The 18,458-nt window shown below is 38.6% G+C and overlaps 1 protein-coding gene across 1 annotated transcript in view; it reads right to left on the bottom strand.

Moving 5' to 3' along the window:
• The window catches only part of RFXAP (regulatory factor X associated protein), a 57,924-nt gene that overhangs the window by 32,820 nt on the left and 6,646 nt on the right, over positions 1–18,458 (bottom strand). Inside the window, exon 2 of the mRNA XM_047074705.1 lies at positions 16,887–17,001. Coding sequence (XP_046930661.1) covers positions 16,887–17,001 — 115 coding nt within the window. The remainder of the gene's footprint in view (positions 1–16,886; positions 17,002–18,458) is intronic.

Here is an 18,458-nt window from a genome sequence, read left to right as displayed (position 1 = left end):
AAACTTGACATATGCGAATGGTGAAGGCTCTCTGTGAGACAGGATGCATTCACCTACTTGTAATAAAGATTTATTTATATTATGCAGTTGGTTTCACCTTTTGTAACCTTCTTAAGGCAACAATGCAGTGGAATAGAGGAAATCATTTAATATGATTTCTTTTTATCATCTTCAGAGTAGTCTTTTATACAGCTATTAAGAGTAATTGTTCTTGAATGTTGTGTAGCATGCCATACACTGCTCTGAAGGAAACAAGGAGACCTATCTTTTTTTGCACAGAGCATTATCAAACATTCCAGTGATGGTATTGTAGTTTTCAGTAGTTTTCAATATATATATGTATGAAACATATATGTGTCTTTCCAGTTGGATTAACATATTCCTTTGTAAAATATTCACTTAATCTTGATGGGTTTATTGGCTTGATTAGAAAAATGAGTTGGCAGGAGCATCTGGCTGGCTCAGTTGGTTGAGTGTCCGACTCTTGAGTTTCCTTGGGTCATGATCCCAGGGTTGTGGGATGAAGCCCAGCATTGGGCTCTGCACTGAGCATGGAGCCTGCTTGGGATTCTCTCCCTCTCCCTCTGCCCCTCTCCCCTACTTGTGCTCTCTCTCTCTCTAAAAGAAAAAAAAAGAAAGAAAGGAAAAACGAGTTGGCAGAGTAGGCATTGGTGACTGTTCATTTGTACAAAAAGCTGTACAACCCAATTTCAAATATTTAACTGAATGCCCACATTTTAAATTTATGTTTGACATTTGAAATAAGATCCAAATAAGGAAATTGGTACATTTACTTAGAATCACCATGATTCTACAGCTACAAATGCAGACTAATCCAGTTGTGTTGTTTTGGTGACTAAAATACAGTGCTTCCTTTGGTGACCTGACTTTCTGAAATGGGAACAACTTGGTAAAGTTCTGAACAAACACCAAGTACATTCTTTCCTCAATTTATATGATAGTTATATTCCTGTGACCTCAGTATATAACAGCATGCAATCATAGTTTTGGTGATCTATAAGCCAGAGTTTGATTCTCAACTCATAGTTGAGTAGGTTTTTCACCTACATGAAAGTCTAATGGAACATTCAAAAGGTGGACATGATGCCTTTTCTTTCTTTCTTTCTTTCTTTCTTTCTTTCTTTCTTTCTTTCTTTCAGAGGCCTGTCTGCATGTTGAAAGGTGTTTAGCATCCCTGATCCAGTCCACTGTATGTTTATAGTGCTCTTCCAATCCTCAGTCTTGCAATGACCAAAAACACCTCTTATATTTTCAGAATGCCTCCTAGGGGGCTATATCACAACTTTTGAGAGCCACTGGCTTAAAATGCAAGGTGGCAAATATTTAAGAAAAATAAAATGTTATAGGTGGTATGAATGTGTGAGTATTTCTATCTGAATGAGTAAAGAAGAGCTTTATAGAAGTGTTAAGCTGAATCTTGCAGGATCCACACAGACTAGGATAAATGGGCCTATCAGACAGAATGACCACATGATGAATTTAATAATGCTCAGAGGCCTGCAAATAGTTTGGTACAACTGGAACCCAGGATGCAGGGCTGGGATCTATGAAGAAACAATTCAGGAAGGTACATAGAAACCAGGTATTGGAAAAGCTTATCTTCCAAGCTAATTAGTTTGAGCTTTTGTGTGTGTGTATGTGTGTGTGTGTGTGTGTGTGTGTGTGGAGTTTGGAGAAAGGACTGACACTATCAGATTTGCTTCTTAGAAATAAATGTATTAGAGGGATATAGTTTGGGAGGCAAGAAAATTAATTGCTTTTATTATAGACTCTCTATTAGCAATTTTAAGAGTCTACCTTTTAAGGAGCACCTGGGTGGCTCAGTTGGTTAAGCATCTGATTCTTGATTTCAGGTCAGGTCATGATCTCACAGTTGTGAGATTGAGCCCCGTGTTGGACTCTATGCTGAGCATGGAGCCTGCTTGGGATTCTCTCTCTGCCCCTCCTGTGCACTTTCTCTCTCTCTCTCTCTCTTTCTCTCTCTCTCTCTTAAAAATAAATAAATAAATAAATACATAATTTGAAAAATGGAATCTACCTTTTAGTATTTTCCTGGACCCTAGCTCTCTCAAGAGTGTTATTTTTGGTGTACTTTATTTCTCTCTCAGATTTTGTTTTAGTCTGCTAGAGCTACCATAACAAAATATCACGGATTGGGTGGATTTACAAGAGAAATTTGTTTTTTAAAGTTTTGGAGACTGAGAAGTCCAAGACCAAAGTGCCAACAAGGTAGATTTCATTCTAAGGCCTTTTCCCTTGGCTTGTAGGCAGCCATCATCTTGCTCTTTGCTCACATAGGCTGTTCTTTGTGATCACATGGATAGAGAGAACAGGAGCCCATGAGTTCTCAGGTGTCTCTTCTCACTGTGTCTTCACATGGCCTTCTCTGTGCCCATATCCCTGATATCTTTTCCTCCTCTTCTGAGGACACTAGTCCTGTTGGATCAGTGACCCTACCTTATAACCTCCTCGAACCTTAATTATCGCTTTAAAGACCTTTTCTCTCAGTATAGTCACATTGAAGGTTTGGGCTTTAACATTCACATTTTAGGGGGACACAGTTCTGTCTGTTACAGATTTTTTAGGATAATTTTGAAACTTTTGGACTCATTGTTTCTGATACAGTAATAACCAAACATTTTCCCTATATCTGATACCCTCTTTAATACCAGTTAGATCTTACTGCATTATCCTTTCTCTTTTGTATCTGAAGGCTATTGAAATCTCCTTTTCAGTTTAATTTCTCTTTAATATGTTCCCTAAGATTCAACCTTACTCTAAGGAAATATTTTCTCTCTAGCTTAACTTGTGTCTTCCTTTTCTTTCTTTAAGATTTTTAAAAATATTTATTTTTGAGAGAGAGAGAGAGAGCAGGGGAGGGGCAGAGAGAGAGGGAGACACATTATCCAAAGCAGGCTCCAGGCTCTGAGCTGTCAGTGCAGAGCCTGACCTGTGCCACAAACTGCAAGATCATGACCTAAAGTGAAGTCGGACACTTAACTGACCTAGCCACCCAGGCGTCCTGCTTCCTTTTCTTTATTTTAATTTCTCCTCTGCTTTCTTGTGGTATTTGGACCAATCATATTCCCTAGAGACAGTATTAAAATTATCAGCATTTTTATTTTCTTTGGGTCAGCAATAATTTCAGGGTTTTTTTCTCTAATGTAATCTAAGAAGATGACATAGTTTTCAATAATGCCCATTTTTTCTTATTGTTTTATTAATAAAAATATCATCCTTTTATGTTTGAGTCTGTAATTTTAGTGTTCAATCTAAAGCCTGAGTTTGAACTCATGGAATGAACAAATTTGGGGTCAACTTGAGTTGGCATAGTTGGGGTGACTCAAGATTGTTGAAAAGCCACATGAATTTAATTTCTCTAAAGTATCCTCCTTTGCTCTGAATGTAGAATAGAATTTGGTAAGTAGGATCTGGTCCTACCTATTTGAGCCTGACATTAACAATTTAAGGCTGGAACCTCGTCTACCATTGCTTTGTGAACATGGAATTTGACTATCTTTGCTGACTTAGGTGAAAACTATAGTAGAAGCAGAGAAATAATGCAGCCGGAACTCTGCCTCTTTCAAGGAAAGACTTTCCTGGCACTCTAAAGGTTCTGTTCTGGTAATAAATAATATCCCCTCTGGTTTTGCTTCTTTGATTATACCGTGACTGATACAGGAGATATAATAACTCTAACATGCTTTTAAAAAAAGCAGTCAATTTTGAAAAATGGTTCATTGTAGTCCAAGCAAATTCTAAATTAATTCTAAATATCAAAAGTAGACATGCCTTGTCAAAAAAAAATGAAAAATTTAAGACTATTTATAAAATCCTGCAAATACCAGTCAGGAAGGAGGAAAAGCAGCTTTCCTTAAAAGAGACCAAAATTTAGTTGTTTTATTCAGACTTCTTTGCAATACTGAATTCCTAAAGATAATGGAAAATTTGTAAATATTTTAAGAGGAGGAAATGTAATTAAGAATTCCATTCTCAGCTGAAGTATGTTGTTGTGCAAAGGCAAAGACCTAGAAAATAAACTGCTTGCAGATACCTTGCTGACTGGGGGATTCAGAATTAAGAACCAAAGAGTAGAAAAATGAAATCAATGAAGTACAGGGACTTGGGCATAAATAACTGCTGTGAATATAATCACAAAATTCAATATAAAACAAAGCTATTGAAAATAGGGAAATACAGGGTTATGAGAATGAATCATTAAATATAAGAAAAACGGGTCTACTCCTCTCATTAACCATTTGAAACCTGGCAAGTAGGGGAATAAAGGAATGGAAGTACAGGCAGATGAAATTCAGCTTTTTGTACCAGGCAGGATAAAAATTCCAGCATCTACGCTGAGGCCTGAAAGAATAGTAGGAGTTGGCCAGGTGAATGGTAGTTTCTCTGGTGACAACAGCAGAAGTCCATTCTGGCTGAGATGACAAGAAACAGTTTATGGGAAGGATGTTGGGATTTCATAGAAGCAGTCAAAGGGCAGGAGTGCCAGATTCAGAAAGAGAAAGAAACAGGCAGCACTTTCCCCACCTGCACTCACCTGCTGAGATCAGAGCCCCAAAGCAGTAGTGTATACCAGACTCAGGTTGTAATAAGGTCCTCAGAACCTTGAAAGAATCCTATTATTTCTCCTCCAACAAGTGTTCTCTTGGAAGGACCAGGAGGTATCAACAATCAAGGCAAGAGATAAAATGAATTGTCAAGTAACTAGAAGCATCTCTACCTCTCAAAAAAATTAAGATGGCATATTGCAAGTTCTTGATTTTTAAAATTATTTCATATTTGGAACATGTAGATGCCTTAAATTATTGTGACAGTTTGCTTCCTGTAGTGCAAACCCATGATTTTATTGAGTATGACTGACGTACAAAAAGCTGTATATACATTTAATACATACAACTTGATGAGTTTGGACATAAGTATACACCCTTGAAATCATTACCACAACCTATGCCGTAAACATCCATCACTGCTAAAAATTTTCTTCCGCCCTTGCTATTTACTATTAATATGTTTCGTATGTGTGTATAAGAACAGTTAACGTAAGATCTACCCTCTTAGCAAATTCTAAGTGTACAATACAGTATTGTTAACTATAGGCACTATGTCGTATCGTAGATCTCTGGGACTTCTCATCTTGTATAACTGAAATTTTGTACCCTTTGAGTAATACATCCCTAAGTCTTTCCCGTTCCTTAACCTTTGGCATCCACCATCCTATTCTCTGCTTCTGTGAATTTGACAATTTCATATATTCCTTCTGAGTTAATTTTTCAACTTAAAACATGTAACTACAAAGATTTGCAGACCTTTAATCAAGTGCTATGTTAATACTGTAATATCAAAATACTATGTTGCATTATTTAAAATGTTCAAACTAAATACTTTAAAAGGAAGTGAAAAGAAAATGATGTGGCCACTGTGGAGAACCGGTTGGTGGTTCCTCAAACCCAGAAGGTTGCTGAGGATTAAGTGAATTGATAAAAGTATAATGGCTATGGTAACAACCTCCTATGAAGCAAATAGTCAATACATGTCAGCAATCATTTGAATTTAAATAAATGCAAATCCTATGTAAGTTGCTTCAAGAGTAATGTCTGCTTATGCTGTTATCTGTGCAGTTCATTTTTCCTTCATGCCTCACCATTTTATATTAATGATTTCTCACATAAAGGTGTTTTTAAAGACATTTACATTTTCTGACTTTTTTTTTTTGGTCTGTGTTTTTACACCCATGATTCACAAGTATGAATAAGGAGTGCTCTAAGCAATTCAGATAAAATGCCTTTCTTGGACTGGAATTGGTATTCCTTTTCAATTTTTTAATGAGGTTGGCTTTTACTCACAAGTGTGAAAACTTGCTGCAATTCAGAAATTATTCATGTATTCAGATTTTGGAGTTGGAAGGGACTTTACAATGGTATAAGGGGCTTTAGAATAGCAATACATGAAAAAGTTCATCTCTCGCAATGACATTTATATGGTTACAATCAAAAGTTCTTTGAGGCTAAGGATATTTGAGTTTCTTATCTCTATGGGAAATTTTCTATTTATTTCATGATTCAGTAAATAAAGTTATTTATTTGAATCTTGCCTGATTTAGGCCCGTTACTAGGAAAAAATAACATGTATTTGTGACTTATAATTTTAGCTTGCAAAATACTACTGAGAAGACTGTTGGCCTACTTTACCTGAGGAGAAATTCTGAGCTTGTTTACATGGAGCTGTGATTTTAGGTCTTTCTATATCTGTTATAATTAGTAAAAGCATAAGGAAAGTATCAGCTTTAACATGTGGTAGGGAGTATGCTGTCTTCTGTGAATATCCAAACAATTCTATTTAGACCTTTTTTCCTCCACTTACCATAGTCCATTGTAGGGGTTTTATAATTTCCAAAGCACTTTGACACATGTCATTTAATTGTCATAAAATCCTGCTGAAGTACATATTATTATCTCCATTGGATAAATGAGAAAGTAGAAGTAATCACGTTAGGTATCTTGCCCCAAACCACAAAATTACTAAATGAAATAGCTAGGGCTCACACCCAGGCTTTCTTACTCCAGGGCTCTATTTCCCCATTGCCTCTCAGCTGCCTTTGCCCCTTTACACTAAGGACATTTTGATATATGTTCCCTTCAGCATTGAGCTCAGTGCAGTGCCCAGGCAAAAATAACCATATGAAAGTATGCGTGAAGGAAGGGGTATGGTGGATGACTGTTAAGAACTATGGAAGAAAGGGGCTTGATGAGAAAAAGAACATGGGACTCTTAAGAGTAGCGAGAACTCTTTCTTGAATCTTGTTGCACTAAACTATGAACAGTTTGGAATGAAGGAAAAAAGCTTGTACCTCCTCTAATGATGACATCTCCCCATCTAGACCATCCCCTAGGAATCCACTGACCTCCCCCTCTCCCTCTCCACCCCTGTTGATTACTGTTTCTTGGATTTTGGGCCTCAAGATTGATGGATACCTGATACATCTTCTATGGATTTCAAAGAAGCCATGTTGGCAAATGAAAACCAGTTTTATGAAAAAGTGTCATGATAGTGATTCAAGGAGGAAAAAAGTACCCTGAGGGAATAGAAAGGATGTGCAAGTGCTGAGATGAACTTTTGGTCTCTATGTATACTATTCTTGACTTACCTATCATAGGGACAAAACTCTCAATTGCTAAATCTCACTTCTTCTGACCATTTACTTTCAGGATTAGAAGCCAGGCAACTCGGAGGGGCACACCATCCCTCCCACCCCATCCAAGTCCAGTAATCATGAGGGATGGACACACAAATAGCCTGTGTTGAGAGGTTGAAGCTAGCCAGTTCCATCCCTCCTTCCTGTCAGGTTCTTCCACGTCTCATCCCTGTCACCTATCATATCTTGTATACGTGCCCACCACTCTTCAGCTCAACACCACATCTCTCTGACTCTTATACTTTAATGGATCACAGTCTTCTAACTAGGTACTGGCAAATCATGTTCTGTTACAAGGAAGACCCTCTGTTTCTTTGACATCTTCATAGAACATTCTTCTCACCATATCTTGTTCAGCTCCAGTGGGAAAGCTTATTATTCTCCAAGAATCATAAGAAATTTCAGGCTTTCTGCTAATGGTGGAGGGTAGGATTGTTCAGCACTAACTGGGCTCCCCATTTGCTGATTCCCATTATTTTTCCTCTCCTCTCCTGTCAGTGCCTATCCTCTTTTAACACTTAGGTAATGTGACCACACTACTCCCTGTCCCTTCCTCTTTATTCTTTTAGTAGGTGGCCCAGTTATCTGCAGCATTCACTGGAGACTATGGCACTTTGTTTATCCACTCCCAACTACACAAACAGCCATCTTGGTATATTTCAACAGCACATTTGGTTGTTTGTTCTATTGTCTTAACTCTGTTGATTTTACTTTCTTTTCATTCTGGTGCCCTACTCCTTAGGCACCCCTCTCCCCACTGGATTTTATCATCATTTGAATTTTCCATTTCAGATTTCTTAAACTTTTAACATTCTGGACACTGAATTTGCCCTCAGTAAGTTTCTCAACAACTTCTTAATTACTGAATTCAAAGGATTGTTTTCAGTGCATAACAGTCCTTTATGCTGAATGTGCATTTCTTCTTCTCAAAACTCCCTTTTTCCTTATACCACTTAGTTGCTTTTTTTCCATCTCTTTGGCCTCCCTTTATCATTTCTGCTATGGGCCCTTCCATAGTATTCCCTGTCTTCCACTGTGACCTTCCTCTTTTCTCACATTGTGTACTCTTTGGCTGCTCTTCTCCGCTCTCATAGGTCTAATAGACATGTGGATGCTGATGACTCCTAAATATCTCCAGCTCAGGTAGAACTTTCCTTTAGATATCCCCTCACACACTCTACCATCAGATCTGTGTCTTTCCATGGATATCCTACACTAAATTCTTAAGTATATCCCACACTGAATTCTTCCTCTTCCCTCCCCAGACTCGCTTCTACTTGCTATTTTGAGTCTTAGTTGTCAGGATATACCCAGTCTATGGAACTGAAAACTTGGAAATTGTTCGTTTCCATTTTCTTTCTTTCTCCTTCCCATAAACAATGAGTCATAAAGTTATCCTGTTTTCTTCCTCATATATTTTTCTATGTTTTTCTTTTCTTCATTTCTCCTCCATTTCATCAGTTCTCTACACTGTTTTCCCCCACTACTCTACCCTCCCAACCCCAGCCTAAGTTTATTCCTTGTACTTCTGCTTCTTTTCTAACCCTTTGTTCAGTTTTGGTTCAGTTGCTGCCTTCTGTAGGCTTGGTCTGCTCTGTCCAGGAAAGAGAGCTGAGCTCTTGTTCAAGACCTAGCCCATTACTTCATCACCACTATTCCCAGAGACCAGGATCAGTCCTTGGATGTTTCATTTCATCTTATTCATTCCTACTAAGTTCAGGAATCTTATTAAGGAAGGGGTCTAGCTTCTTCTTCTTTTTTTTTTCAATTTTTTTTAATGTGTATTTATTTTTGAGAGAGAGAGACACACAGAGTATGAGCAGGGGAAGTGCAGAGAGAGAGGGAGACAGAATCCGAAGCAGGCTCCAAGCTCTGTGCTGACAGCTCAGAGCCCAACAAGGGGGCTCGAAACCACGATCTGTGAGATCCTGACCTGAGCTGAAGTCGGACGCTCAACTGACTGAGCCACCCAGGTGCCCCAAGGGTCTAGCTTCTTTTAAAGTTTATTTATTTTGAGAGAGAGAGAGAGAGAGAGAGAGAGAGAATGCATGCAAGTGGGAGAGGGGCAAAGAGAGAGGGAGAAAGAATACCAAGCAGGCTCTTCACTGTCATGAACTGTGAGATCATGACCTGAGCCAAAATCAGGACTGGGATGACGCTTAGCCAGCTGAGCTACCCAAGCACCCCTAGCTTCTTTTAATCTAGGTTTCTATGATGAAACGTTATATAGTTTTTATATCATAAGTTTGATACTTTACCCAAGTGTTTACATTTTTCACATTATAATAATGATATATTTTACAGTAAATAATAAATACTATAGTGAATAAAGAAGAGATAAGTACATTAATTAAGAAATAGTTAATTTAACCAAATAAATTTAGCTCTTTATTCAAATACTAACATAGAAATCCAACATGTAAAACCAAGAAACAAGTAGCTATCCTGGGTAAAACCCAAACACTCAGTTTCCCCACCTCCATTGGTTCCCAAAGGGGTACTCAGAGGGCAGTTTGAAAGCTGATCTAGTGGGAAGAGAGCTAAGCCAGAGAGCAAGAGTTTCAGTCTTAATCTCTGAAACTTAACTCCATGATTTCTGTTGCCTAATCTATGAAGTATAAGTAACACTGCTTTTCCCACCTGCTTTTTGGGGTATTGGAAGAATTTAAAAAGCATATTTGAATAAATATTTTATAAAGAAAAATAAGTAGGTAGATGTAAGGCTAAAAATAATGCTTTATTAAACAGGTGAAATTATATGGCAGGTGAAGGATTCATGGCCATTAAAACCTTAAGAACCACTTTCTTAGAAACAGAAACCCTCCCTCTCTCTCCCCGCATTCTTACCCTCTTTGAGTTTGATGGGCATCTTCTGCTTCTAGTCTACACTCTCATAACACTCTGTGTAATACCCATCATGGGTACCATCTCCTACTTTTCCTAGGAACTATCCAGTCCTGTCATAGAGCAGTTTTAACATGCCATACATAGTAAGGTAGGAAAACAACTAATACAGTGTAGAAATATGTAAAGCCATAAGCATTTAAACAGAAGTTTTTCTGCTAAATCTTTAATTTGCTAGAAAATACCATAATCCAGATAATTCATCACCTAAGTGTTTTTTTTTTAATTTTCTCTATTAGGTCATAACACATTTTGCATTTGATTCTGCTGAAAGGTACATTATGTAATCTCTGATTTTGACTTAGAAACATAAATCTTTATACAGTTTTGGCAAACAGCATTAATTTTTTAAAGATAAAGGATGAACCAGTATTAAGCATGATGTCTGTTCCTTCTGTGTGTGTGTGTGTGTGTGTGTGTGTGTGTGCGTGTGTGTTTGAGAGAAGAAGACACCATATGAAAGTGAGGATCAGGTTTAGACTTGACATAGCCCTTTCACTCATTTACTATAGGGCTGTACACACCCAATCCCGGAGCTGCCAAGGACATTTGCAGTTAACACATAAGTCTGTGATTCTCAGGGAGCCTGGTGGCTCAGTTGGTTAAGCGTCCGACTTCAGCTCAGGTCATGATCTGGCAGTCCGTGAGTTCGAGCCCTGTGTCGGGCTCTGTGCTAACAGCTCAGAGCCTGGAGCCTGCTTCAGATTCTGTGTCTCCCTCTCTCTCTGCCCCTCCCCTGCTCATGCTCTGTCTCTCTCTGTCTCAAAAATAAATTTTAAAAAAATTCTTAAAAAAAAAAAAGTCTGTGATTCTCATGCATTCTCCCAGCACACCCCACCCCTTAGAGGAATAGCCCAAGGCTTTGTGGTCCTTAGGGCAGCATCACATGAAAGCGGGCAATGGAAGTATGTAGTCTTTTTTTTTTTTTTCTTTTGCATTTTATTGGGGCAGGGAATGTGGTATGGAGGATACTTTTTTTTTTTCCTTGAGAGAGAGAGAGAGAGGGAGAGAGTGAGTAAGCGAGCTCTGGGGAGGGGGAGAGGAACAGAGAGACAGAGAATCTTGAGCAGACCCCATGCTCAGCACAGAGTCCGACAAGGGGCTCAGTCTCACAACTGCTAGATCATGACCTGAGCCAAAATCAGGAATTGGATGCTGAACCAACTGAGCCACCCAGGCACACCTGGAAGATACATTTCTTGTAAGTTCTTTGACAAAATGAGAAACTCATACATTTTCACTCTTGAATGTCTTTAATAACCACCACAATGGCAAAAATGGCACAACACACATGTTCCACTGCATTGCAGTGGATCCCATGAGTTTGGTGACTGGTTATAACGAAAATCAATATTGATATCCCATTGACCCATTATGTTTCAAGAGTTGGTTGTGACTCCTAACCCTCACTCTGAGTCTATGAATGTGTGAGTAAGAACTCGAGAGTTGATCTCAGCATTCTGTTGCTTTAAAAAATGAATATAGCAAAAAAAAAATGAATATAGCACATACAGGTTGTTGATTATCTTCTTTTTCCCCTAAAGGGTAAAGTTTTACCTGCTTTTCAGTGCCAGTCGGTAAATGAGGTATGCTTGAAGTTATGTTTTTCAGGGTGTGATCTCATCAGGTAACGTGCTGTTTGGTCTCTCCTGACCTGAGTGCAGGAGAAAATGGATCATTATTTTGTGAAAGATATGTAATGGGGTATAAGGCTGTACTGTCTTTCACTTCAATGTTTCCTCAGAGCTTGCTTTGTGATTATACTTAAAATATTATGGGAAGGGCTAGGAACTGGACTCTTGGCCTCTTTAGTGGTCATTCTGTTCCTCATCAGGCTTTATACTCTGTTCTCTCTCTGTTCAGTGTGATAATATTAAAGTCTGCTCTCTAGCAATAGCATAATAAAGGAGTTCTCTCAATCACAGCCTTCAGATTTTTTAAGAAATTTTGCTCTGTGGGAAGAACACTGAAGTCTCTATTCCATGATTGCTGTGTTTCCTTCCTACACTAGATCTTACTGAGAAAGGGATGCACAATCTATATAACATATCTGGCTAATTTCTAAAGCAATTGTTGCCAAATTACATTCCCACCTAACTCCTGAGCCCACAATTACATGGCTACTTGTGACTTGCTAGGATTCTCAACAATGGTAAAAATTCTAGGAATGGAATAAGAGAACAATCTGTTTTGAAATGTAAAATTGATACCTTCTTTAGAGCATATCCAGAGAAGAGATAAAGACAAGATAATTTCTAGTTCTTAATCATAATGAATTCCATTTTAGTATATTTCCTTAGAATCTGGAATCAACACTTCCATATGTGCTTGAGAGGAAGTATAATCAGGTGCTTGTAAATCTATATTAGATATGACAATTTGCTTAAACTTTTTTTGTTGTGTTGTTAGCAAGAGCAGAGGGGGTGTGACGCAGTAGAAAGAACAGTGGGCCAAAGTTATGGGCTCAAGTCTGATCTTCCTAGCTATTGAAGCTTGGGCAGGTCACTTAAAATCAATCAGTTGATCAGTTGATTGATTCATTCATTCAGATATCTATTTTGCACCAGCATTGTGCTATGACATGGAATCTGTATCTGCAAGATAGGGACAGTAATTTGAGATTAAAATGAGGTAATACGTGTGACAATACTGTTCATGATAGAATGCCATTTATTTTGAATCACACGGTAAAAATGAAATTGAGAAAAATAAAAATACTTTTTAAAAGAAGTAATTGGATCCTTTAATGTGGTATCATAAAATGTCTCATATTATTTATAAAAGATTAATATAGAATAGTTTTTAAAAAAACATTAATTTTTGAGGAGGTAGGTCTTTCTTTGGAAGTTAGACATACTCAGAGCAATTCACATTGATGATACTGGGTGTTATTTTCTGAAGTTACAGTGGCTCAGCTTTTACTTCAGGAATAGATAAACAGTCATAACTGATCTTGACTAACAGGAAATTTGTCTATCCCTAGAATCCTGATTTGACTAAGGGGATAAATATGTGGGTTCAGAATATTTGAAAATGGACTTCAGGAGTTTTAATTGAAACTCATTAGTTTATTTGGAGGTAATAGAAGTGACTTTGGTGGAAAAAATTCCAATAGTCTGTCATTCTCTGCTGGGTTTGGCCTCATATCAGATTCCAAGATGGGACGAAGTTATGCAGTGACTTGAACAGAAACAGTGGCTGCATTTTGGTCACTTTAAATGTCATATTTTTGTTTGATGTGAACACCAATGATTCCTTGTTTAATAGTGTTTTTTGTTATATAGAAGATAAAAATCTGTTTAAAGTAACTACTGTTCTGGGTACCTGGGTGGCTCAGTTGGTTAAGCGTCTGACTTCAGCTCAGATCATGATCTCTCAGTTAGTGAGGTTTTTTTTTTTTTGTATTTTTTTAATGTTTATTTTTTTAATATATGAAATTTATTGTCAAATTGGTTTCCATACAACACCCAGTGCTCATCCCAAAAGATGCCCTCTTCAATGCCCATCACCTACCCTACCCTCCCTCCCACCCCCCATCAACCCTCAGTTTGTTCTCAGTTTTTAAGAGTCTCTTATGCTTTGGCTCTCTCCCACTCTAACCTCATTTTTTTTTCCTTCCCCTCCCCCATGGGTTTCTGTTAAGTTTCTCAGGATCCACATAAGAGTGAAAACATATGGTATCTGTCTTTCTCTGTATGGCTTATTTCACTTAGCATCACACTCTCCAGTTCCATCCACGTTGCTACAAAGGGCCATATTTCATTCTTTCTCATTGCCATGTAGTACTCCATTGTGTATATAAACCACAATTTCTTTATCCATTCATCAGTTGATGGACATTTAGGCTTTTTCCACAATTTGGCTATTGTTGAGAGTGCTGCTATAAACATTGGGGTACAAGTGCCCCTATGCATCAGTTCAGTTAGTGAGTTTGAGCCCCACATCACACTGTGCTGACAGCTCAGAGCCTGGAGCCCACTTCAGATTCTGTGTTTTCCTCTCTCTGCTCCCTGTCCCCCATTCTCTCTCAAAAATAAAAAATAAACATTTAAACGTAAAATAAAATAAAAATAAAAAAATAAAATAGCTACTATTCTGGGGTACCTGGGTGGCTCAGTCAGTTGACTGCCCAAGTCTGGATTTTTGGCTCGGGTCATGATCCAGAGTCGTAAGATTGAGGCCCGTGTTAGACTCCACGCTGAGCATGGAGCCTACTTAAGATTCTCTCTCTCTCTCTCTCTCTCTCTCTCTCTCTCTCTCTCTCTCTCTGTCTCTCTTTCTCTCTCTCCCTCTGCCCCTCCCCTGGACTCATGCACATGCTCTCTCTCTCAAAAATAAAGTGAAATGAAATAGAAATGAAATGAAATGAAATAATAAAATAAAATACTACTGTCTGACTTCCCATAATTCTGGGAAAAAAGCTTCAGAACAGAGATTTGAAATTACCAAAAACAAACAAGCAAGCAAGCAAACGAACAAAAACCAGTCCCAGTGCCCCACCCTGAGACACCAGAATGTAAGGACAGGCCTGTAGGAAGCAGGGCTGGCCCCTGCATCCGTATTCCTTCAAGGGGTGGTCCCATGTGGTCTTGCTCAAAGGAAGAAGCAGTCCAGGCAGAAGGAAAGGTCTTGCCTGCTTTGGGGAGAAAATCAGTGCTCAGGTTGCTTGCCTTTGCTGTCCCACCATAGCAAGCCAAGTCATAAGAATAGGTTAAAAAATGTTCTATGTCATCTATTTCCTTTTCTTCTTCACAGCAGCCTCATGTTGTAGGTCAGGTGGGTATTATTAATCTTTCTTTTACAGAGGAATAAATTGAACATCTGGTTAAGTAACTGCTAAACATTACACAGCAAATAAGTAGCAGGAGAAGGGCTTGCAGTCAGGTCTTCTTAACTCTCAATTCTGCAGTCACTTGGCTGCCCACTGCCTTTCATTCAACACAATCATATGTTGGAAGTAAAACAAGGAAGCAACCCCATCCCTTTAGGAGAACCTCAGAGATGTTTGACTTGGAAGCAGGGGCTTTGGGAGGAGGGGAGGTAAGTGATCATAAACTAATTTGCCACAACAGAGAATTAGTTACCAATGATGGGTGATTTGCACATCTTGATAATTATGGGTTGGAATGGTACAGACACACCTCTGGAATAATCTGTACTTCTTCTAACATAGCCTTTCTTCTGCAAAGAGCTTGGTAGCACTTTGAATCCAATCAGAGCTATACTAAGGATCCTTTTTGGGAAAAGGAGGTCAGCCTAGACATCTTTATATTCAAAAGGAGTGACAAGATACCAAAGACTTGGAACTGAACAAATTAGCCACGTGAGCATTCTTTATGAAGATTAAAGCAATAGAAATGTCCTCCTCCTCATACTGCAGCATTTTAGAGTATGGGAAGATGCTTGTCAATGTTTCTAAGCTCTGTGGTGGGAGGTGCAAAATCAATGTACAAATAGACAGCTAGAAATTCCGAATAGGATAGAACAAAAGAATGCATTATAATGAACATGTTGATGGGAAGATGTGTGAGATAACATCATACATCTTTTTTTTATATCACATTTCGACAGTCTTCATTATGTGTGCCTGTATTTTCTGTTCCTTTAGCTCAGAAGTTGGCAGAATCTATTTTGTCTTAAAAAATATAACACGTGCAGTCACAACTTTCCATTTAGTGTGTTGTGCTAAACATCCAAGGGACAGATTCAGATAAAACTCACAGTATTCAAATTAATACCAAATTTTCTCACTTATTAAAGGACCCCTAAATCTGTGACTCATTCATTTCTCAGATTTATCATGTTGAGGAATAACTTTATTAGGTAGCTAAAGGTCTTGAGATTTTCAGTCCAAGTTTGATAGTATTTTTAAAAATCATACTAGAAATTGGTTATATTTTTCCCCTTAAAATATAAATTTCAGTGCTTTTCCCCTAACAGCTGACCTTGACCTGAGAAGGAGCACTTCCTGGAACAAGATGACTTATTGTTAGTAGTAATTGCTTTTGGAGGCAGTGATGCCGTTGAGGGCCCAATCCCTGTTGCATCTTGTTGCATCTTTGTATTTCATATTTGGCCAGGCCTGTGCCTTGTATAGAGCAGACAAATATTATAAGTGTTGGACATGGATGAAGTCATTATTTCTTCCAACTCTTCCATTTTGAGGAAATAAGTCCCCAAAAGGTGCCTTCACTTATGAAGAACTAATTGAGTGAAAAGCTAAATCTAAAATCCAGGACTCTCGTTTCAGGACCTCCAGTCTTGTGCCCCATTCACTAGTATGATAAATACCTGTTGGTTCAATAAAGCACTAAAACTGTCTTTGCAAAGGTCATAAATGACCTTCTAATTGTCAAACCCTTAAAAAAATGTTTTTAAGTTTATTTATTAGAGAGAGAGAGACAGCGCAATTGGGGAGGGGCAGAGAGAGAGAGAGAATCTGAAGCAGGCACCACACCAACCAGTGCAGAGCCTGATGTGGGGTTTGAATCCACAAAGCCAAGAGATCACGACCTGAGCCAAAACCAAGAGTCGGATGCTTAACCTCCTGAGCCACCCAGGCACCCCGCCAAACCCATTGTTTTTTCCATTTCTAATATGTCTCAGTCTGTATCCCTGGAAAACAGAGAAAAGAGAGCTCCCAGACACAGCCACCTCAGCTTCCTAATTTCTGATTGGTGAAGTGATTTGTGCCATCCTTGCCTGCCTTCTCTTGAGCCAGTGTACATCTATCCAAGATCCATCCTTTTACCTGGGCTCAATCTCATCCCTTCAGCTTCTTCAGGAGCTTTCTCTGTCAAGGGTATGCCTTCCTCTGCAGTTACAAATATCTCCTCTTTAAACTTGCCTCTGGGCTGCCGATTTACCTTTGAGGTAGAAACACACGCAAGTCTGACATCCCCTGATCCTTGCTCCCCTCCACTTCCACTACTTTTCTCACAATAACCTTCTTAAAAGAGCAGTTTATTTATTTCTGTCCACACCATTCCCCCACCTCCACCCCAGCTCCCTATTGTGTGGCCTTTCCTTGCCTGTCCTGTAATGGATGCTGCTAGCATTTCTAGTGCTTCCTAATTATCAAATCCCATGGATATTTTTTAATCTTTATTGCACTTTTCTGTGATATTTGGCGTTGCCGACCTGTTTGGGGCAAGTATTATCTATTTTGGTGGCCCAGCATCTAAATCCATTTCCTTTGGGGAAATTTTCCACCTTTTGAGGCAGGACTTGTCTCCCAAATGCCAGATACTTACCCTCTCTGTGTCTTTTCTTCACCGCCCTCTCTCCTGTAATGGAGATATTTCACAAGGATCTGATTTGATACCCCTTGTCTCTCTATATCAGTGCTTTTCAATCTTTTTTATATCATGACACACACAGTAAAATAATAATATTGCACACTGAGGGTAAACAGGAGGGGATTTGGAGGTGGCTGTATGGGAAGTTTGGCAGACAACAGCTTGTATTTTCTTTATATTACATACATATGATAAGAAAAATAGAATTAGGGGCGCCTGGGTGGTGCAGTCGGTTAAGCGTCCGACTTCAGCCAGGTCACGATCTTGCGGTCCGTGAGTTCGAGCCCCGCATCGGGCTCTGGGCTGATGGCTCAGAGCCTGGAGCCTGTTTCTAATCTGTGTCTCCCTCTCTCTCTGCCCCTCCCCCGTTCATGCTCTGTCTCTCTCTGTCCCAAAAATAAATAAACGTTGAAAAAAAAAATGTAAAACAAAAAAAAAAAGAAAAATAGAATTAAAACCTTCCAAAAGAAACTTTTTTTAAAAAAAAACTTTTTCTTGAGACATTGGAGTTTGCTTCTGTGACTATAACCTCTTTATAATAGGTTTTATGCTTGAATAGCTTGCAATTCCTTTTTTTTTCAAGTTTTTATTTAAATTCCAGTTAGTTAACATGCAGTGTAATATTAGGTTTAAGTGTAGAATTTAGTGATTAAGCACAGACAATATCCAGTGCTCATCACAAGTGCTCTACTTAATCCCTATTTCCTATTTAACCTATCCCACCACCCACCTCCCCTCTGGTAACCATCAGTTTGTTCTCTATAGTTAAGGGTCTATTTCTTGGTTTTCCTCTCTTTTTCTCCCTTATGTATATTTATTTTGTTTCTTAAATACCACATACAAGTGAAATAATATGCTACTGTCTTTCTATGACTGACTTATTTTCATAGCATAATACTCTTGAGCTGTATCTACATTGCTGCAAATGGCAAGATTGCATTCTTTTTGATAGCTGAGTAATATTCTCTCTCTCTGTGTGTGTGTGTGTGTGTGTGTGTGTGTGTGTGTATACCACATCTTCTTTA

This window comes from Lynx rufus, unplaced genomic scaffold (assembly GCF_022079265.1).
Source record: "Lynx rufus isolate CCGP_SWC_20201006 ecotype Redwood Valley unplaced genomic scaffold, mLynRuf1.p SCAF_1, whole genome shotgun sequence".
Classification (NCBI taxonomy): domain Eukaryota; kingdom Metazoa; phylum Chordata; class Mammalia; order Carnivora; family Felidae; genus Lynx; species Lynx rufus.
Note: the sequence above shows the minus strand (reverse complement) of the source record. Positions and strands in the feature narration are given on the sequence as shown.